Source organism: Cucumis melo, chromosome 2, assembly GCF_025177605.1.
Source record: "Cucumis melo cultivar AY chromosome 2, USDA_Cmelo_AY_1.0, whole genome shotgun sequence".
NCBI classification, from domain to species: domain Eukaryota; kingdom Viridiplantae; phylum Streptophyta; class Magnoliopsida; order Cucurbitales; family Cucurbitaceae; genus Cucumis; species Cucumis melo.
Window position 1 is genome coordinate 24422386 of NC_066858.1, and position 22217 is coordinate 24444602.

The 22217-nt window shown below is 30.5% G+C and overlaps 3 protein-coding genes and 1 long non-coding RNA gene across 6 annotated transcripts; 1 reads left to right on the forward strand and 3 right to left on the reverse strand.

Moving 5' to 3' along the window:
* Positions 1-7702: 7702 nt before the first annotated feature.
* On the reverse strand, positions 7703-10612 carry LOC103494013 (putative WEB family protein At4g17210). Of its 2 annotated transcripts, none has more exons than XM_008455007.3 (3): positions 10316-10612; positions 10116-10239; positions 7703-9602 (listed from the first exon to the last, which is right to left on the reverse strand). In XM_008455007.3, exons 2-3 carry the CDS (start codon positions 10224-10226, stop codon positions 8241-8243), a joined length of 1473 nt encoding a protein of 490 aa, XP_008453229.2. In that variant the 5' UTR covers positions 10227-10239; positions 10316-10612; the 3' UTR covers positions 7703-8240. The 2 variants fall into 2 exon arrangements, with proteins under 2 accessions (XP_008453229.2, XP_050937039.1); XM_051081082.1 differs by having other exon boundaries at positions 7703-9679; positions 10316-10610.
* A 752-nt stretch (positions 10613-11364) lies between these two features.
* Positions 11365-15210, reverse strand: LOC103494012 (mitochondrial import inner membrane translocase subunit PAM16 like 2-like). Of its 2 annotated transcripts, none has more exons than XM_008455004.3 (5): positions 14718-15210; positions 13596-13650; positions 12874-12961; positions 12048-12181; positions 11365-11643 (listed from the first exon to the last, which is right to left on the reverse strand). In XM_008455004.3, the coding sequence occupies exons 2-5, from the start codon at positions 13596-13598 to the stop codon at positions 11518-11520; spliced, it is 351 nt and encodes a 116-aa protein (XP_008453226.1). In that variant the 5' UTR covers positions 13599-13650; positions 14718-15210; the 3' UTR covers positions 11365-11517. The 2 variants fall into 2 exon arrangements, with proteins under 2 accessions (XP_008453226.1, XP_008453227.1); XM_008455005.3 differs by having other exon boundaries at positions 13596-13671; positions 14718-15184.
* A 73-nt stretch (positions 15211-15283) lies between these two features.
* On the reverse strand, positions 15284-16591 carry LOC127148133 (uncharacterized). The gene is made up of 2 exons (XR_007818842.1): positions 16311-16591; positions 15284-16214 (listed from the first exon to the last, which is right to left on the reverse strand). It is a non-coding gene; the product is annotated as an uncharacterized LOC127148133 (long non-coding RNA).
* LOC103494011 (uncharacterized) lies at positions 15570-18194 on the forward strand. The gene is made up of 3 exons (XM_008455002.2): positions 15570-15881; positions 16002-16124; positions 17700-18194. The coding sequence occupies exons 1-3, from the start codon at positions 15620-15622 to the stop codon at positions 17855-17857; spliced, it is 543 nt and encodes a 180-aa protein (XP_008453224.1). The 5' UTR covers positions 15570-15619; the 3' UTR covers positions 17858-18194.
* Positions 18195-22217: the final 4023 nt, after the last annotated feature.

Here is a 22217-nt window from a genome sequence, read left to right on the forward strand (position 1 = left end):
GCTTTGCTTGACCTTTTGCTTACGTAGCAAATTTAGTGTTTGACTAAAACTATTTGGAAGTTGGAATTATCTTTCCTTAATACCCAATAATACCAATGCATCAAATTTCTAAATCTTCCCTTTAATTTTAATCTTTTTTATTAATTAGTCAATTCTTTTATGGTTTAATTTGTCTAAATATTTCTTTCCCTCTCATATATCTAAACTTATCATGTGTATGCAATTGTTTCTAAATTAGGTCGAGTGTTAATTTCATCCAAAGAGGAATAATAAATTAAAACAATAAATTATAAAAACCACTCTAAACTACGATGGTCCTCAAGTTCACAATAATTGTAAAAATTAAATCCACAAATAATGACAATCGAATCATCAAATTTATATAATCCGTACAACTTAAACGATGTTATAAATTTGAGGGTCCAATTTTTAATTTTAGAAGTTTAATTATAATTATCACTCTAAATGATCCAATTTGGTTTGGTTTGATATCATGGTTGAGGTTATAGATTAATAAATTGGTTTTGAAAGTGTTAGTTGAAAATAGATTTATGCAAAATTATCTAAAATAGTCTAACTATTAAATGAAATTTGCTATAAGGACATTTAAGGTTACTAATGTAGTAGTTCAAACTCCTCATTAATTAGTTGTCTCAAATATTGATTTTTAATTTTTTTTTTCTTCCATTTCTTTCCCTTTTTTGTTAGTGACTTATGAGGGGAAATTTATTTTTACCCTTCCAACTTAGTTTTTTATGCCTTTACTTTTATCACATGAATCTTGAAGTAGAATAACCTATAATTAGAGGGTTTTCTTTTTTATTTTAAATTTTTCAAAACTCTCAGTGATTGAATTTAATTATGATTTCATTACTTTATTCAAATTTTAAGATATAATCTGAAGAAATTAAAGAGTTTAAATTATCCCTTTGATCTAACAGTACTTAGTCCCCTATACTACCAGTTTTCTTTTCTTTCCAAATACTATCAAATTTGTACTATAGATTTTATTACTTTAAGTGATTAAATTTAAAATTTAGTTAGAAAATAGAGAATTAAAATTGAAGATTTTATATAAAGTATATGAATAGATATTTTAGCCTAAGATTAGAGTAAAAGCCATTAAGGGGTTGAAAGTCTACAAAATTGTCCGAATGAAATCCTGTGATGGCAATTGGTCAAAGCAAAGAGTTGTTGGGTCTCTCTCTGGTTGATGTTTTTTCTTTTTCTTTTGTTGTGCAAAAGTGATTTGATTATTTTAGGGAAATTATGGGGTTAGGCTAAAATCAATAAAATTGGCCCCGTGCTGGAAGTCTCTTTCTTACATCCATACAATTGAATTAATATTGTTTGTTTTTAAGAAACCCAAAGAAACACAAAAACAAAATAAATAAATAAATAAATAAATAAATAAATAAATAAAGTCAAAATTAGGATTCCATTTGTCATATTTTGTATGGTGGAGTGTTTTTTCTTTTGTGTCTTGTGGGAGAGATAGTGTTGCCGTGTCGCTATTGTATTGATATAACTATCCATCTCAATATGGGTTCTGCCATGTCATATTCGTCTAATTATTTACTTAAATTATAACTTCTTACCTTCTTTTTTTTTTTTTCCTAAACAATTACGAAGATAATAAAGATCAAACGTTTTCATGTTAATTGCAACTTGAATTAAGCTTATTTTGAAACCAATTTAGCTTTTGAGTTTTGAGATTAGTGTAATCGTAACTTTTTGATCTAAAATATTGTATAAAATATAAATAAAGTTTTTTTTTTAACTTTAATTTTGTGTCGAATAGGAATTTTGATTTTATAAAATGTCTAGTAAATCTCGAAAAGTTTTAAAATTTTGTATTTGATGGATTTCTCGCATTGGTTTTTTTTTTTTTTTTTAATGAATTGATCTATTACATAATATGAATTTTATGTTTAATACAACTCTAAATGTTCAATTTTAGGCTTGTGTTTGTGTGTGTTTATATATTCATATCAAATTAGTCGATGATATATTACACATAAAATTGAATAAGTAAAAAATCGTAGAGTCGAATTAGACTTTTTTTTTAGTTTAAAAACCAAGAAAACAGAAGTCTTCAAGTTCATTGAGAGAATGTGTAATATAACTTAAATATTATGAATCTAGTTTTGTAATTTGTGATTGATTTCAAGTTAATTTGCAAACTGATAATTTTAAAAACTTGAATTTAGTTTTAATCGTTTGATTAGATCTCTTAATTTCTTGGTAACATAAAAAAAATATTTACAGGGAACGCTATGAGTATGAAACGTAAATGGAAAGTGTTTGCCCATAGAAAAGTTTAAATGTAAAAATATCAAAAAGAAAAAATGATAATATGTTACTCTAATTTTTAAATCGTAAAAGTAGATAACTTCCGATAGTTATTCGATAATTGTTTGATAGCCGTCTAATATTATTAATTATTTATTATATTTGTCATATTCTCAATATGCAAACAAAAAAAAAATTACTATCAGTTGGTTTTTCTAAATTTTTTTTGTCATCTAATGCAATTTTTCAAGAAAAAGATAGTATATTGTCATATAAAGATTGTCACGTTAGGATTTAGGACCAAAATGGCTGATTTCAAAAATAATAATACAAATTTGATATCCATCTTATTTTATTTTGAATTTATTTTTCTTTCTATTGAAAATGACATGATAGTACATGTTTTACAGAAAATTTGTCCAAATAGATAAAATATTTACACTTCATAAAAAAATCAAATATAATTAATTTTATCTTTCAGTAGTTTTATTTTTTAAAAAAATTTAGATAGTTTGTCAATTTTTTATTTTTAAAAATCCTCTCTTTTTATATTGCTGGTAGGAAAAATAAACATATATTTGACCTTTTCAGTTCCTATCATGAATAATGAAATAAAAGACCAATTCAAAATTACTATTTTCTTATTTGTTAAAATAGCATTCATTTTCCTACAATATAATAAAATCAACTTAAAATGAAATTACTTGCGTGAGTTTTCTTTCTTCTTTTTTTACTTTCACTTTTACCTCTTTCACGTGATGAAGATTTTCAAGTTGAATTGGAATTTTCGTCACCTTTTCTTTTATAAAGCTTAAATAGACAATGCAAATGTCGAAATATAAATAGCTATGAACGATTCACATGTAGATAACTCAATATTATTAGATATGTACCGTTTTAAAAGGTTTGAAATTAGAAACTTTCTATCCTATATTTGATGTACTAAAATTTTAAAAAAATCGTTAGTGATTAAATTTTGATTTTTTTTAAGATCTCATTTAATAATCGTATGTTTTAAAGTTAAATTATTAACGTTTAAATTTCTTTTTTTTAAAAAAAAGAACATTTTATTTAGATTTCAAAATTTTGCTTGCTTTTAAAAAGATAATCAAAATACATATAACTAAGAACGTTAAAGGTGAAATGGATATTTATATAATTTATATTAAATTTTTAACTAATGAAAAATGGTGTAAACATTTCCATTTCATTAAACTTAAGCTTAATTAAAGTCAAATAATTGATAAAAATAAATAAATAAATACAAAATTTCATTTGAATATGTGAATTGGCATTTTGAGCTGCAAAGTTCTTCTAACATTCTAGATGGAGACTATGCTACAGCTATGATTGAGCATTTTTTTCAGTCTATGTTGGTGGGTTTAAAAAAATTGTATATATATAAAAAAGAATTGGAGAAACTCTTTTCGATTATATATATATATATATATATATAGCGAGTTTTTAAACAAACATATTTTGTCAGTAAAACTTGAGTTTAGTCTCTATTTAGTATATGAGTTTTTTTAAATTATAGTCTCTGAGATTTGGTTAATGATCTTCTGATTGTTACTTTTCTCACAAAAGTGAGACGTGTGCTTTGGTAAAAAAAAAAAAAAAATCATTTTAAGTTTTATCAAAAGAAAAAAAAAATTGTCTCATAATTGCAATTAGATATATCTATATACTTTTTCAAAGTATTCCTCTCACCCTAATTTCACATGAATAGTCAAAGTAAGTTCGACTAATCGAAGTACATTTGAAATATATCTCTTGCACTAATTTTGTTTATAATAGTTAAAATGAACTTATAAGCTCTACTATAATTAGCGTATGAATTTCATTCTTAAGATGAGAAGTTGAGATTCGATATTTCATCTTCACAAAAAAGTAAATAAAAAATCGTCTTAAATAACGTAATTATTATGAGTCACGCAAACCGAGCTCAAAGAGCGTGAATTAAGGGTTGATTATTCAAAAGCAAAGAAAAGAAGAAACAAATTATTTTGATGCTTAAAGATAATAATAATGATTTATGGAAGAGAGAGAGAGAGCGTGTGAAAGTCACGTGTGCATGAAATTTAGAAATTATTATTTATTTATTTATTATTGGGAAATGTTTTGTGTTTCACAAAATTAAGAGCAAAATAAAACAAAAAGCAAATCTTCAATAATCTTAATATTTTTTTTTTCCCTTTTCCAACACACAATTCCATGAAAGAATAATCCCAACCCTATTGTCCCCTCCCCCCCCCCCCTCGTGCGTCCTTTTCATTTATTTATTTTATTATTATTATTATTATTATTATTATTATTATTATTATTATTATTATTATTATTATTATTATTATTATTTCATTTTTCATTAACTCTTCATTTTTCTTTTCCTTCAAACATCTCACCAATAATATCATTATGATATACTGTGGGACAGTATAATTTTTATACCATACAATAACGAGTACTCTAATACCTTCTATATTTTAAGTAGTTCCTCGTTTACTATAGTTTCGAGTTCGTAATATTTCAAATTTATTGAAGTGTTCACAATTTGAATTAATTATATGAGCAAACCGGACTAATAGCATATTAACTATATAGTTTGGTTTAGTTTTGGATTTGGATTTTGATTTTTGAATCCAAAATTACGAAACCAAACATGAAAACTTTTAGTTTTCTAAAATTCTAAATCAATAAGGTACTTTAAGTAAAAACCACAACTTTGATTCAATTTGGTCGGTTTTAATGAACAATCCTATTAATGATCTCAAAATTAACTCTAGTAGTTTAATATGTCATTTTTTTTGATATGATTTACCGAATAAAAGAGGATAGGCATAAAAAAAATTATCGATAATTTTTATTATTTGGCTTTAAATGTACGAGTAATATTTTTATTAAAAAAACATCTAATTAGTTATTATTCTTTGTGATATGCGATATTAGTAAATACAATGATATTTTATTATATTTGTAAATATTTTGATTTATTTTATTGTAATTAAAAGCAAATGTATTATCTATCATTTTTTTTATAGTCTATTTTGCTCTCGAAGATTGTGATTATTGATTATTTAATAACATCTATGAAAATCGAATTTGAAAACTTAAAATTGTACGTCTAGACGTAGAATAAAATTGAATCGAACATAAAACAAATGAAGTAAAACGGATATTTTAAAATATTGTGAAAGTAAGGGAAATGAACAAATAGGGAAAAGGCAGAACTTGCAAGTTAGGAGAAAGTGATGTTAAATTGACAAAGAATTTTCCATGGTTTATTGTTTTTTAAAAACAAAAATTAATACCATCTGAATTAGGTGTGGAAGTGACCAATTTGGTCATATGAAAATACATAATGACAAAAATGTTAATAGGAAAAAGTACATGGGTGTACTTGCAAAATATAAAATCAAAGGGTTTTTTTTTTTTTTCTTTCTTTCTTTCTTTTTTCTCAATTTAGTTGTTGAAGTATACAACTTTGCTTAAAAGTTCTTATAAAAAAAATTACTTTATAATAAAATATTTCAGGTTTGGTATTTAATGGGCCTTATTTTTATTTTAAAAAAATACATTTCCATTCAACGATCTAATCTCTTACATTGATCATAAACCGAACTAGTTTGAATATATTAGTCATATGCATTATATTGAAAAAAAATTGTGTTTATCTATATAGATTTTTAGTGTTTATTATTTCGATAATACGAGAAAATTATTCAACATGATGCACACGCTAGATATATGGTAAATCAATAAATGGTTGTATGAATTCAAACGTTTTGATGTATCAAATATTGGTACTTATGATTAAATAAATTATGGTTTTCATTCGATCTTTCACAATTATCATATCCCTAACAATCCATTGACAAACTTTCAAGGCATGGATTGAGATTGGGATTGTTCTATATAAAGTGGTTAATTAAAACCATTTTTTAGGTATAAAATCACTAAAACTAATTTCGAACATGTAAAAGTTGTATTTAAAAATGTAAAATTAGATATTCAATTAATTTTGAATAATTAAATATATGTTTCGATTAAGAACGTAACAAAATTGATTGAATGATTGCTTCAAAACATGCACTAAAACACGTAAATCTATTTAATTATACTTAAAATAAAATAAAAAAAGAGAGACAAGTATGGCCATTACCCAATATCCATTACTCTAAATCAAGTTTGGAAGACCAAATTTGGTAAAATTACAAGCTGGAAACCACAATTATGCTATTGAAAAAGGGAGAAAAAAAAAGCATTAGATTTCAGTATTAGTTCCATTTTAGAAAGGCTTTTCTTCTTTCTTTGTTACTTCCTTTACAAAAATGCATACAGTAAATAAACCAAACTTTAATTTAAGTAGATGAGCCATTGATTACAAAATATCTTTTTCAATAACTATTGAGATTGCAAAATGATGTTTTCACGTGGAGGTTTCATTTATTATTAATAATGTTTATTTATTTATTTTTTAAAAAAAGAATCATTTAATTGCAGTGTTGAAAAATATAATATAATTGTGTGCTAAAGTGAATTTAATCAATGAAATAGATTATTATAGAAGATGAAAATTGATGATGAAATTAAATGCCCAACAGTTGAAATTAATATGGAAACTTCAAAATGAATGATTGTTTGGATTCAACTTTGAGCTGTAAATATAACTATACATAATAATAATAATAATAATAATAATAATAATAATAATAATAATAATAATAATAATAATAATAATAATAATAATAATTCTAATCTTTAAAATAGATTTTATTATGAGTCTTTTGACCAAAAAGAACACTTTTTGGAAAATAAGAGAGACAAAGACTATAAATTTTGAACCTTTTTTTTTTTCTCTTTCTTTCTTCATTCTTTTTTCTTTCATATCAATTAGTGTTCACAAACACACCTTCCTTTGAACTATCCTCCACCTTCTTTCTTACTTTTCCAAAAGCAAATAGTTTTACCAAATTTTGCTTTCAATTTCTTTTGTTTGATTTTGCATCTCTCGTAAGCAATTTTATTTCTCAAATCAAATTCTAAAAACAAAAGAAAGTTCAACAAAGGTTTTTTCTTCTTTCACTTAACGTTAGTAAAGAGTAGATGATAACAAAAAAAGACTTAATTTTCAAAAACTAAAAATTAGATGAGGCTTACTCTTGCATTTAAAATCACACTCATACTAAGTTTTGAATTTAGTTTAGGGGTTTTTAGTTTTACCTAAAAAAAATTGTCATTTTCACTAATTAAATTTAGAAAATTCTATTAAATTGAAAAAGAAACAGTAAATTCAGGTAGGCTTTGAAATATAGCTAGCAAGAGAATTCAATACCAATATACTAATATTTGGTAAATGATTTTTCATTTTATCATTTTTCTGATTTGACATTAATTTTAAAGAAATGGAATCTAAAGAAGAAACCTTGTAATTTCCTTGATTATTTAAAGGAGGTACATTTACATTGGAACCAAAACTAAAGCAATTTCAATAAGCTGGAAAGTTTTCTTCATTCTCTAGATAACAACAAAAAGTAGATAGCTTACTTTGTAGAGATAGAATGGGGAATTGGTAAAGGGAACACAACTTTGTCAAAATATAAATAGTTATGTTGAATTGTAAAGCCATGAAGGTCCCAAGATTCAAACCCATAAAGCAAAGTGATAGATGCCCAGCACTATTAAAAGTCTTTTGGTGATTGAGAGTGGGACCTTTCCTAGAAAGCAAATTCTCTAATCAAGCTAGCCTTTATTTAACATGAACATGTTTGTTATCTATCATTTTAGCCAATGGGTCTAATCTGTTCTAGCCCATTATCCACATTCAGGCCCATGTGGCTGGGTTTGATGATTGAAGTTTTACTTTTATCAACATATTCTTTTTGGTGTATTGGAGAATAAGAGTATAAGCTTTTTTCCACATATCTATTTGGTTGTATAAGTTTTAGAAACTAAAATTTTAAGTTGAGAACCTTACCTAGAGGCTGATAGACCGTGGAGGTGTCTCCATACAATGAAGAATTGAACTTTGGTGGTGCTGATGTGGATACTTCCTTCATGGCAGCAAGAGCAGCCTTTTTTTTTTGTTTATGCTCTCTCCATTTTCTTAGCTGGTCTTCAATGGCTTCTTTTGATTTCTCAGCCATCTCAGCTCTAGTGGCAGCCTGTTCTGCACGTGACCGGAACTCCCCAATTCTTATGGTTGCTGCTTCTAGGTCCTTCTTCAACTTTTCCAATTCATCTGTGCACTCACAATTGATATGATGAGAAGTTTTGTCTGGTGAGAGTTTAGAGGTTTGGTCAATATTCTCCATTGACGACTGATAATCCTTGGAAGTAGCTGTTATGGTGGCACTCTCATTCTCATTCCTTCTTTCATTGACTTCAAGGTTCAAATCTTCTTCCATGCTTGAAGAGTTTCTCTCATAAAGTGGATGAAGGCTGGATTTTGCACTCTCAGCTTTGGCTTCATTTGCCTCTAATGCTGCAATTTTTGACCTTCCTTTATGAAGCTCAGATTTCAGCAATGCAATTTCAACCTCAGTACTAGTTTCTCTTTCTCTCATCTCATTCATTTCAAGTTCCATCTTCTCCAACTGGTTTTTAAGTGTTTCGATCTTGTTCTTGAACTTTTCAGTTTCTTCATTTTCAAAGTTCAATTCTTGTAGCTGATTATGCCCCATGTCCAATTCTGCTTGCTTGCTCATCTCCTCTAACTGCTTTTGCAACACAAAAACTTTTTCTTTAGCCAGCTCTAGCTCCGCATCTTTTGCCAATAAAGCAGCAGACATCTCCTTCTCTACTTCACAAGCAGCTAATTTTGACAAACGAATTGCATCATTCAATTCTGAGATGTGTCTTATGAGATCTACGGTTCTTTCTTTTTCTGAGCTGCAATTATTTTCCTTATTTTCCGGCAACTCTATTTTTGTAATACCCTCAACCTCTGACTCTCCACAGGCTGAAAGTTCTGTTTCAATGCCAAGAAGCTCCTCTTGTCTGATCTTCAACTCACTTTTATCAATATAAAGCTCCTCTTGAAAATTTTCAGTTGCCAAGGATTGATCAGTCGTTTCATTCTGTTTTGGTTCAAGTTCATCCAGCAGGACTCTAGCTTCACTGCATTCATAGACATATTTATCTCTACTAGTTTCCGCAATTTTCAGCAACTCAGAAAGTTTATTGATAACTTTCTGTTGTTGTTCCAGCTTGAGAAGAGCCTGCATGTAAACTGCATCCTTTGCTTCAAGTTGAACCTTGTAATTAGCCAAATCCTTCACTAACTCTTGAACCTCTCTTTCCTTCTCATACCCCTAAGATGATAAATGGTCGCTTAGTGCTTGGTAAGAGATTTTTTTATGAACCATACTTGCCTAGAATCAATAGGTTACTGAACCATAAAAATTAGTGATTTAGTGATTTCAATAGGTTCAATTTAGCGATTTCATACAAAGATGAACCATAAATGTTCAATCCCCACCCCGAGTTTAAAAATTGGTCAATACAATACAAATAAACTAGATCATTCTATATAAATATAAACCACATAAAAATTAAGTAGAAGCTCAACAATAGAACAAACAAGAACAACACCAATCAGAATAAATAAATCATATAAGAAATTTATAGGTGTACTTCTATTTACTTGGCTTGTAAATAAATATTTCTCTTATTCTATAGTCAAACCATCTCATCTTATTCATCTTTGTATGAAATCACTAAATTGAAAAGTATTTGGCAAAAACGACCTACTATAATTAATTACCATAAGAAAAATATATATAAATATATCGTTGATCAAAAGAATAAACCACAGAAAACCTTACATTATTGGCTGTAATCTTGTGTTTATTCTGATCACCTCTAGCACCAAACAGAGAAATCCCGGCTTGAACAGAATCAATAGGTTTCGTATCTATCTCACCCATTCTTTCCATATCCACAACTTACCTAATAAAAAAATGAAAGTGAACAATGAGAACTTCAAAACTATGCAGGGAGATGAATGGAAATGAAATAGCAGTACCTGTAAGAGTCGGAAGCGAAAATGTGAAAGAGGGGAAGTTGAGAAGAATATAGGAGGAGGGTAGAATAGGGAGGATAGAGATCATGTTGAAATGGAAGGAAATAGTGATCTCCGTTAGGGATTTCGGAGGTATCAAGGCGGCGGCGGGAATCGTCAGAAACGAGGTGTTGGGAAGTGATTGGCGGAGGAATAATACGAAGGCGTTTCTCCATTTCTTCTTCTTGGCGCTGTCGTAAAGACAATTTGGAGCTTTGCTTTATTTGTCTGCAGTTCGTATCCGAAGAACAAAGAGCATTTTTTATTATCTACGGTTATAACAAAATTCATATTTTATATTTCCTACCGTCAAAATATACACAAGCTTCTACGAGGTTGATAGAAATCATTTATCGACGTAGAAGTCATTCAATGTTTATCGACAATGAAACTAATAAAAGTATATTATTGATACTGTTGATGTAGAAACTTATGTCGGTTGTCACCAATAGAAGTCTATTAGTATATGTACGTGTCTTCTTAACCAATAGAAGTCTATTAGTATATGTACGTGTCTTCTTTTGCTATTTCGTAAAAAGTGTGAAAATTTTCTATATCGATGAAAGTGTTATGTTTATTATTCGATTGTAATTCATTAATTATTTAATATAGTGAAAAAATTTTCACATGACAACTTGTAATTAAAATATGTTAGAGTGAGCTTTTTTTATAATTAAAATTGATGTTTTTTTAAGTGTGTGGTCCGAAGACATAAAACAACAAATATTAAACATCGATGATATAGTTAGTATTCATATTTTATTAATAAGCACACCATAATATATGCGTGAAAAAATAAGTAGGTAAGAAACAACCTAAAAGTGTGCAAAATAAAACAAGATGATTCTTATAAACTATATTAATCTTATATTAATAAAGAAAAAGGAAGTAAACAAACTATCAATTTGATTTGTTATAGATCCATCGATAATAGAAATCTATCGTTAATAGGTCCTCGGTTAGAAATGTGTGCAAATTAACGATTGTCATATATGCAATTGCACAAATGATGATTTACTTATTAGAACAAAAATGATATGTAAGAGTAAAGAGTTCGACATCAATTTCATCATTCATGTTAGACATCATCAACAAAATTGAAATTAAAACAAAAATTATACAAAATCAGTAAAAATGTGAAGAACATAATAGATTCCTCGGGACACTCAGCTAGGGACATCCTGATCCTTGCTATGATAGAGAGTTTCTAATCGTTCTTTGGCTCTATGGACTTTTGACTGAAGATAAAAGCTTCCAGTTTGAGCATTTCTTTCAAACAAAGAATCATATTTCTGCACAGGCAGGAAGAATGGTCAAAAACATAGTCATAATATCAAAGATTTCAATACGTTAAAGGCGTTTTGAGACTTTTTCTCTCGACAAGGCGAGGCATACGCCTCAAGTAGTATGAGACGTAAGCCTCAAATAGTTGATTAAAACCCTAAATTAGTATAACCAAGCTCTGTAAATAAACATGATGATCGTCATAAAAAGCGTAAAAAGAAAATCTACTGCACAATTTTCACTTAATCAAAAAATCTAATAAGATATCTTTGTCATCACTAATACCACTGTTACTGTATATAGGATTGACTTATACTATAAATTTAGAATCTTTGCCTCAAGGCGTAAGCTTAACATTGCATAATATATAGATGGCAGGAACTATGTTAGTGAAAAGCACTAGAGAATTGACCTTCACAATTTCCTCCCAAGGCATTTCTTCGGTGACGCCAAGAATCTGCCTGGCTTCTTGCTCTGTCATCACTTTGCTTGCTCTACGAACAGTGTTTTGTATAGTTTCTTGAGCAACACCGGACTTTGAAGCATCTTCAACACATAAAAGAGATTTGATACTGAGCATAATCGTCTACAACTAAACTGTGTCAAACTCTCCCACATTAAGAAGTAAGAACTTTGTATAAACAACCAAATTTGACCAAACTCATAAAAGCATTTTCTACAAAGATCAAGGAAGGTGTTATTCAACCTTTCAAGGGTGACCAAATGTTGGCACTGCAGTACGCTATCATCCAGGCCATGAACACTCAAAAGGCTTTTATAGCTATTCGTCAACAAAAAGAATAATAACTATAAAATATGTGCAATATAAAACTTAGCTTTTATTTGCAAAAACGGTTGACCATGTTACAGCCAAGAAAAACAAAAAAATTCTTTTGACCACTTGCCGAAGGTCTATAAGAAGACATTATTCAGGCATTCAAAGATGAGGAAGGATGTAAAAGAAGAAATTCAGGATGTTAACATCTCCCAATTACATTAATCTTTTAACACTTTGTGCAATTGTTCTTAATGGCAAAAAGCTCGGTGGTTTCTTTGTTCTATACGTCAAGTTTCAAAGGCGGTTTCTTTTGTGCTATATGTCAAGTTTACAATATAGCTTCTAATAGTTCAAAGACAAGGTGGTTTCTTTTGTTCTATACGTCAAGTTTCCATCAAGCCAGCCAAAAAATTTTACACCAAGAGCCATGATACTGATGGAATAAAAAGAGTGTACTTACTTCGAAGGGCTTGTTGGTAGGCTTGAGCAATGGCCCTCCCAATTATCACAGAGCCCGAAACAATTAAATGGGCAAGAACTTTTGCAGCCTGTCCAAGTACATATAAGAAAAGAGGCTCGCTTATATGAAGTTCTTAAACTGAATAAGACAATTTAAAAAATTATGCAATAACTACTTCTCTGTAAAAATTGAAGACCATAGCAGAAGTAAATACACCAGTTCTAATTACATAGTGCTGATTCTATGGGTAAAAGAAACAATGTACGCTCAACTCAAGGAAAAGATAACATGACATAAGTGATATACAAATACATTTCAAAGATGTTTAATTTCAAATGCATTAGAAAGCGGAGAGGACAAGAAAGTCAGCATCATTTCACAAATAACCCAACATATTTAGAGTTAATACAAAGAGGGTAAAAAAAATAAAAACTAAAGTGATAGGTGGTATGCGAAAAATATCCACAAAACTTAACTCTCTCTAGTCCCTCCCCTCACCAAAACAACGGCAAAATGAAAACTATGAATGTAACCCATAACCTATAATCAATTTGGAAAACCAATCGTCCAATGGGGGTGATAGAAACATCATACTTCAGACAAAATTAACAACATAATTTAAGCTTTAGACATCTGCTCCAAATGCCATATTTCTTTCTCGTTATCTTAGAAATTGATCCTCTGTCAAGTCAAATGAGGAAAGAAAGAGAGATGAGAGTTACCATGATTAACTGGCTGGCCTTGACAATAGGTATGGAATCGTTAAAGCCGCTAGAGCTGCAAAATCAATCAAAACAGCTATCGAGCTATTAGATTTCTGGTAATTCCAATAAACAGAAAATCCCAACAAGAATCCAAAAACAGGGGAATAGTCTCCATGATCTAAAATATATTGCTGATAAACGAAACAACAAGCAAATAACAGAGTTCTAAGTTCACTAACGCAAGGAAATAAGAACAAAGCAAAGACAAACATAGAACTATTTGACTCCATCGAGAGTGCCGAAAATACTCTCCAATTCCTCAGCCTTTAGCCAAAATTTTCACACCCTCCACCATGCCTTCAAACCCTACAAAAACCCTCTCTGTGGTACCCACATCAAATGTAACTAATTGTCCTCTTTCCCAGCACAAAAGCAAGATGGATAGTTTCAAATACCAATTTCAGCAGAAGAATTCATCTAATCAAACCATTCAAACCTTTCAATAACTTTTAGAAGTAACAAAACAAAAGTAGAAACACTTTCAATTCAAAAACAATCAAAACACTTCCAATTATCATCCAAAACAGTAACATACTTTCATTTGATAAAATCAACTAAAGATGTGCAAAACGCTTTCAGTAAATCATCAAATCACATAAAACATACTTTCAACTTTCTATCAAAACACAATACTCAAAACATTTCTTCATCAAAATCTATATCGTGGATGGGATGTAGAAACTACTTGATCAATAATCCTACAATGCTCAATACAAAATCACTCTTTGAATGAATATCGACTTCCTCGAAGTCTAAACAAATAAACAAAGTTGAGAAATTAGAACACAGTTTTAAAACTTTAATCAAAAGAGTGTTCAAAAGGGATAATCGTAGCCAAAATCAACAAATACCAACCTCGAGTTAATTCAAAACTACAAACAACAAGCTTTCATAGGTAAAAACACTGATCTATCACACTTTAATCGAGTCTAAAACGGTTCAAGGCGTTAATGATTATAGAACCTTAATCGAAATACTTCATAACTGACTCAAACACAACAATCGGTAAGTTCCTAGAGTTCAGAAAAACATTCCAACGCTTAAATCTAATTATAAATGGAAATTAGAGCAACAACTCACCGAAATGGCTGCGATTCTTGCTGGCTGGTGTTCGAAAACGTCCGAACTTGTTGGTTATGGGAAACTGACTTGAGTTCAATCGGAATGTGGGTCAACGTCGAATCTTTTCAAAACGGAGAGAAAAATGCTGCAATGGCGTAGGAAAAGCCGTTCGAAGTCGTGCTCACGTTGCACGTTAGATTGGTGGGTGAGTTTGCGAAAAATGAGTCGCCGAAGGCCGAAGTCTGTAAGCCGCCGACGCCGCTGTTCGGAGGCTCGCCGCTCGTGGCCTGTGATCGCCGGCGAACGAGATTAAGCAAGGGGGTGGCGGCAACAAGGGTAAGAGGTTCTTTCCTTTTTTTTCCTTGTCCTTTCCTATTTTCTTTTTCCTTCCACTTTTCGCTCTTTTATGTAAAAAAGAAAATTCTTGGTTAACAAGAAAGGTTTGAATAAATTCCTTTTCCCAAAATTCAAGAATTAATTACAATTTTCTAATACGAAGTTCCTCTCTCTATGTTGGATTCTACTTTTGCTCTATCTTCCATTTCTATGTTATATAGCAATTTTTTTCATAAAAACAAATATAACCAAATCTCTTAAAATATATTTCTAACTAAGAATTATTAGTGATATGTATAAATTTTATTATATTTACAAATATTTTAAACATTATTATATATATTAATACACCAAAGTCTATATTTGATGAGTCGCGAGTCCTATTTGGGTCATGATTGTCGTAAAGTGGGCTCTTAATGGGCCTTCTCGAATTTCCCCGTTCAGTCCATTCGGACTGTGGGCCGTGAGTCGGCCCGCTAAAAGAAGGGCCGAAGGGCAATGATCGGCGTAATTTAAGAAGCAGGGAATGATCCTATGGCTTCGGTTTCTTCCGTTTCTGTCTGCTGGACGGCGTCCCGACTCCGATGGAAGCTACTTCTAGTTCGCCGTCACCGACTCGTTCCCGCGGCGGACAAAGAGACAGTGGCTCCGGAAGTGGGGACGAACGGCCTAGATTTTTCGACGCAAAAGCGAAAGCTAGTTGTTGGGCTAAGGCGGATGTTGTCCCTGGCCGGCATCCCGAGCGTTGGCGTAAGGACGCCGCTGGTAATGTCGTCTGTAAGCGCTTCTGTAACTGCCAGGGCTGCCTCTGCTTTGAGTATGATCACATTGTCCCTTACTCCAAAGGTAGTATGATTCTTTAGTCGACGATTGGTTTCTTACTCTGATTTGAGAAATTTTGCTTCTGCTGTTGCGATAAGGGTTTAGTTTGGAATGTAATGAAATTTTTTCGGTGATTGTTTGCAGGAGGCGAATCCACGGCGGATAATTGCCAGATTCTTCAGACGAGAGTAAACAGATTCAAATCGAACAAAGACGATGTTGATACGTCTGAGTTGAAAGGCTATTCGTGTGATGTCAAGTTTACTGGTACTTCTTCATCCTGCTCCAATTCTTTCTTTTGGAATTCATATTCTTCTATTTTTTCATATCCCCAATTATTGGCTGGTAATCTATGAGCTGCAGATACCAAGTTACATAAAATCAGATTTACAAAAATCTCACTTTCTAGTTTCTATACTGCCTATAAATTTTCGTAAATCCTTTCTGCCTTACTATTCAAATGCAAGAACTTCTCAAATTCATGCTTGTTTAAGCTACGAGTAAAACATCCGTTTGGAATACCCAAGTAGTTCCCCCTTCTGTTGTTTTGTTATTGCAATTTCTCCCAGTAAAATATATCTTTTAGCATCAATTTCTCTTTCTTAGCTGCCCCGTATGGCCATATGTTCATCAGCTTTTACGTAATCATATGGTTTGTTGCTCGAAATCTGTAGTTTCTGTAAAGTAAAAGCTCAGCCATTCCGTGAGACAATTGATTGGCTGTTGTGCTTTTATTTAACTTTTGCTGGTACTTGATGACAATTTTCGGGAAAGTGATCTAGAAACATCATTATATTTTCAGGAAAGTGCTAGAAAGTGAAGTTTCAATTGTTTTAGAACGATATGTTGTCCTGTCCCATATTAGCTGTCATTTCTGGTGGTAGTTTCTGATTAAAAATTTAAAACAAATGAGCGCTTGTATTTTAGGTCATCTGAAACTCAAGTGAAGAATCTCCATAGGCTGCTGTCCAGAACTTCCAACTATAAACTCTGCTTGAGGTTATGAATTCTAATTTCTTATGAAAATTTCATTAAATGAACCATCATGGGTTAGCGGTAAAAAGAAGGCATGGTCTCACTAACTAAGAGTTCATAGGTTTAACCCATGGTGGCCAACTCATAGACACTCACGATATAAAATAAAAAATAAGAAATTTCGCTAAATGATGTAGTGTAATTAAATTGTCGTGCATAAGCAGAACAGAGCACTCTCTGTGTATAAAGATCAACACCTAAAATTGGACTAATGTTCTGACTTGGAATTCTTCAAGGAACTTATGGATTACCTCTTAGTTCGTTGTCCTTTTCCCTTTAAAACCTGCTTTATGCATCTCATTTGATCTCACAAGTGAATCACTTTGTTACCAACCCACCTAAGAAACTCCTTTGACATTCTTTTTATATAGAAACTATGAGAGAAAATATGAAAGAATATAAGGACGTACAAAATAAACCAAGCCTCCACCTACTAAAAAAATATTCAGCTAAGTAAAATGTGCATAAAGAACAATTACAAAAGGTGTTTGAAATCGAAGGTTAAACATCACTTGGATATCTCTCCTCCACCTCTCTAAACACAGTTATTTCTCTCCCTCGTAAATCCTACATTTAATCGCACACTCAGCATCTCAAAGAAAGCAATCATTCTCACCAAAAGACTAATGGAGAACACACTCCCCTATCCAACCACTAACACTTAACCTAAGTGGATGGCTACCCTGAATTGAACTTATTTTATTTAACCGGTTAATTAAGCCCTAGTGTGCACTAGCAGACGATCTCATGGTAGTCTATATTATAGAATCTGATTAAAACAATTGATGCGTCAAGGTTTTCTTGCAGATAAGGAGCTTGACATAATTGAAATGGCTGTTTACGGAGATGTAATCCGGCCAGGGAACCAATGTCGTTGCAGAACAGTTTCCGAAATGCTTGGCCAATATAAATCTAAAGACCGCTTGGCCCCCTGCAAATTGCCATATAATGAAGATTCTTTGTAACAACAAAGATGACTTGAAACTAAAGCACGTTTGCCCCCATTTGGTATAGATCTATAATTTAATACCATTGATACAGATCATTTACGATTATATCAATTAGAATTGTGTGGACCTCCATTACTTGATTAGATCAATGGGAATCAAAATCGACCTTCTTTTATGTGTTATGTATTATTATTAGGGTTGCTTTTAAATATACCAAAACATTTACGAACAATGTTAAAATTTCATATTCTATTACTGATAGATGTTTATTTGTGTCTATCATTAATAGAATTTAAAATGTTAGCTACATTTTGTAAATATTTTTAAGTGTCATTGACGATAGTTCTTATTATTGTTGTCGTTGTTTATTCATTAAATAGTTGACGTGGAAGTGGAACTAATTTCTAAGTTCAGATTTTAAAAAAAAATATATTAGTATTTTGAAGTGGTTATAGGGAACTTTAATTGTAATTGAAAGGGAAGTTTTATTAGCCACAAATTTCAAAACTTGTGAAAAGTAGATTTGTTTTTTGAAAAACAGCAAATAGATTTTGAGTCAATTATATATGAAGTTGATAGTTTATAGGTTATTCAACTATTTTAAAATTTTGCCACATTATTGGATGCTAATGTATTTTCTTTTTCTTTAATTCTATAATTCTATAGTATGTCAAGATTGGGATTAAATTAATGTCTTGAGATTTCCATTTCAATTTTGTGGATATTTATGGTCATAATTAAGTTTTTTTTTTCTTGACAAACTACTTCTAAACAAAAGTTATTAATATTGTTAACAACATTTTTTATTTGAGACTAAATAGATGAAAATGGTTCTACTTGTATGTCTACAGGATATTTGAGATATCGGTAAATTTTTAATATCGATGTTGAACCTTTCTATTTACATATGCATATTGAAATGTTGATTTATAAATTAACTTTATCATCGTCATTATATAATAGAGTATTCTGCAACTATTTAGTTTCCGTAAAAAAATGAACGTAAAGTTAAAAGATTTGATTCCTATCCTATAGATTTATGACAAAAATTTGTTCGAGTTTTATATGTGGAAGTAGATCAACCAGCCCATGCACTGCTCTGCAGCCTCTCTTCCCTTTGTACTTTATTTGCAATCATTTATAAATTCAAAATTTGAACTATCTAACTTTATTACAAACTTCAATAAGTTTCTCGTTTTTTTTTTTTTTGTAAACAAATAAAGTCCTAACAATTTATATTTTCAAACTAAAAGATGTCTTAACGGTTAAATCATGTTTATATGAATGAACTTTGTTCAAAAGAAAAAAGTTTTAGATGCATCTCGAATATCACCTATCTTTATGCATCCCATCAAATTGTCAACCCTAAAACTTATCGTACGTCAAATTTTACTTTTTCCTTTTAAAACATGCAACAAAGAGTAGATATATACCTAAGTCATCTCTAGATCTTTTGGACACATAAACTATAAATTACAAAATTGGAAGCCAAGATTGGTTTTTGTGAGAAATAATTGGGAGGAAGAAAGCAAAGCAGAAGGGGATTTGCTGCTCTGTTTCTTTCTTAAGCTTTAAAGTGCTTATTTATGAAAAAGGAGGGTCCACCCTTACCCTTATCTCTCAAATGATAAATGAAGCAATCTCCCAAAATTGCCTTAGCCACATAGAAATGGACCTTCCTCTTATCCCCCCCCCCTCCCCTTTTTCTCTTTTTAACAATGTCTCACCCCAATTATTTCATTCATCATCTGTGTATGAAACCAAAACCAATGTCATTTGAACTTTGAGGTTAAACTGGAAGATATTCTTTGTATAAATTATTTGTTTCTACTCTTCCATTAAACAACAAATCATCGTGTTTTGGTAATTATGATTTTCTTTTATTTGTAAATATAGTTTAGATCGTCGTTATACACTTAATTATTATCTTTAAAATTGTACCCGTTATAATTACTTAATTTTGTATCTTTTAAATGTTCTTGTTAGTTAAGTTATGCTTTGTTGGCTAAATTATGGTCACTGATAGTTTAAATTTTAGGTTTAAGTTTCGTTTTGTGTAAATATTATTGAGCGAGTATAAATATTAAGTAAATTTATATTTACTATGACAATTAAAAAAAAATTAGTGTGATAGCTATTTTTCTCCCAAAAGTTGGAATATAAAATTTGAAGCAACTCTGGAAGGATTTCAATATATGTATTGGGACTACAACCATTCAGGTATCTCCATAATGATATGATAGTTTCGATTTTGGGCCTAAATCTTTCGCAGTTTTGCTTTTAATTTCAACTCAACGGTAGACTTTGATCATATTTCTAACAATTCAAACTTACTTTCAAGTTCATTATAGGACGAGAGATATGAATCTTTGTCATCTTGATTGAAAGTATATATATTCTCTAATCAATTGTTAAATCCATCGTGACCTCTTATAATACGAACCATATATTATTTTTCTTTCTCCTTAATTTCATAAATAATTTGAAGGAAAAAAAAGTATAAACTATGAAGGAGACCTTCTCAATTAATTGTATGACAATGTCATAAGACTTTCCTTTAATAACCAACAGTGAAATAAATTTGTTTGTCCCTAAAGGGCAAAAGGACAAGGACTACCCCTCAGATTTACAGGCTTTATCTTGAAACCAATCATCATATCTATTTTGCCTCATAGTTAGCGCTCTCGTAAAAGTAAGCTTAGTTCAATTAACATAACACGACATTCCTCTATAGAGATTAAAGGTTTAATGCATTGAAACCTTCGATATATTGTTTGGTTCATTGAAGTACTTCTTGGTTTGATTAAAATTTGTATATCGGTTTTTAGTTTTTTATCTTTTATCAAACACTTTACAAACCAAAAAGATAGAGAGAGAGAGGAGAAGAGAAGAGATTTTTGAAATGTAGCATTGCATTTAGGGATGTAGCACCAAAAGTCAGACACAAAAGGGCCCAATTTAGGGGGACATCTCATGAAATTTAATTATCCCAAAACATGGACACATTCTCTCTGTTAAATTTTCCTATTCCAATCACATTCTCTAATTTTATGACTACCTAGCTACCATCTAGTTTTATACATTAACTCGCTACAAATAGTAGAGTATATTGTTTCTCGTCAAATTAAATTTTTAAAATTTTTATATAACTCACGATAAATGATGGGTGTGTTTGGTTTTATTCTTCAAGTGGTCCGTTTTTCAAAAGAAACCTTGTTAGAAAAGATTGAAGTGCTTGACAAACCATTTAGAATAACTTATGAACGAAATATACCATCGTGAATTTGCTTAGTAGTAAAAAAGGAGACTAACTAACTAAGAAATCATGTTGTAGGGCCAAGTGAGTTTGTCTTGTGAGATTAGTCGAGTTGCATGTAAGTTGGCATGAAATAATTTAGTTTGAGAGAAACCCTTTTTTATTGTTTAGTGGTTAATAATTTTTTAATTTGTACGAATCATAAAATTATCAAAATGCCCTTATCATTTCTCTACCTATCTCTCGCTTTATATTTTCACCGGCTAGGACTACTCAACCACAACGAGCGACTTACTCCAGTCAAATTTTTTGCAACTATCTCTAACAACCACCATCGACAAACTATCTATGGTAGCCAGCAACATAGATTTCAACACTCTCCTTCGATGACCATTGTTGCTTGCCAACTCTAGCGACGAGCACCATAGCTCAACTCTAATGACCATCTCTAGTAACTATCATCACTAACTCTAATGAGTGACCATTCCAGACAAACCAATTTGGGCAACCATTCTTTAAAGTTCGAGTACATAGTGTTTTATAGTTATCGTTTATAATAATCTAAATACTTTTAGTATACAACAAGTCAAAGTTTGTATATAGACATCGTTTTTGTGAGTATTGACAATCAAATGAGTCTTCCCTTTTCTTTTCATTTTTTTAATCAATACTGTTTAAATGGAAATGATTTTTTGAAAAGAAAAAAAAAACATTTTTTTCCTAATTAATAAAAAAATACCTACTATTTCCAGGGTTGTTTATTAAATAAAATGTATATGATACTTAAAGTTTGGTAGTTGTTTTCTTTAAAATATGCAATCACAAAAATTTACATCTCATTCAATATTCATTTTGTTTCTTCTATGTTTTATCATATTTTCATTGAACCACGATCGCTTTAACCACATTTTTTTCACGTATAAAATTTAATCACTAAAAGTATTTATTGGTATCACTACAAAAAATCGAGATTTTTTCGACGCCGAAAAACGTCGAGGGAAGTGAAAAATATGTCGGGAAAGGATCTCCCGACGCAAACCACGACGTCGGGAAAGCCTCCCCCGACAGGCTTTACCGTGCAGCTTTGTTAAGGAACCATTTTGCCGACACTATACTGAA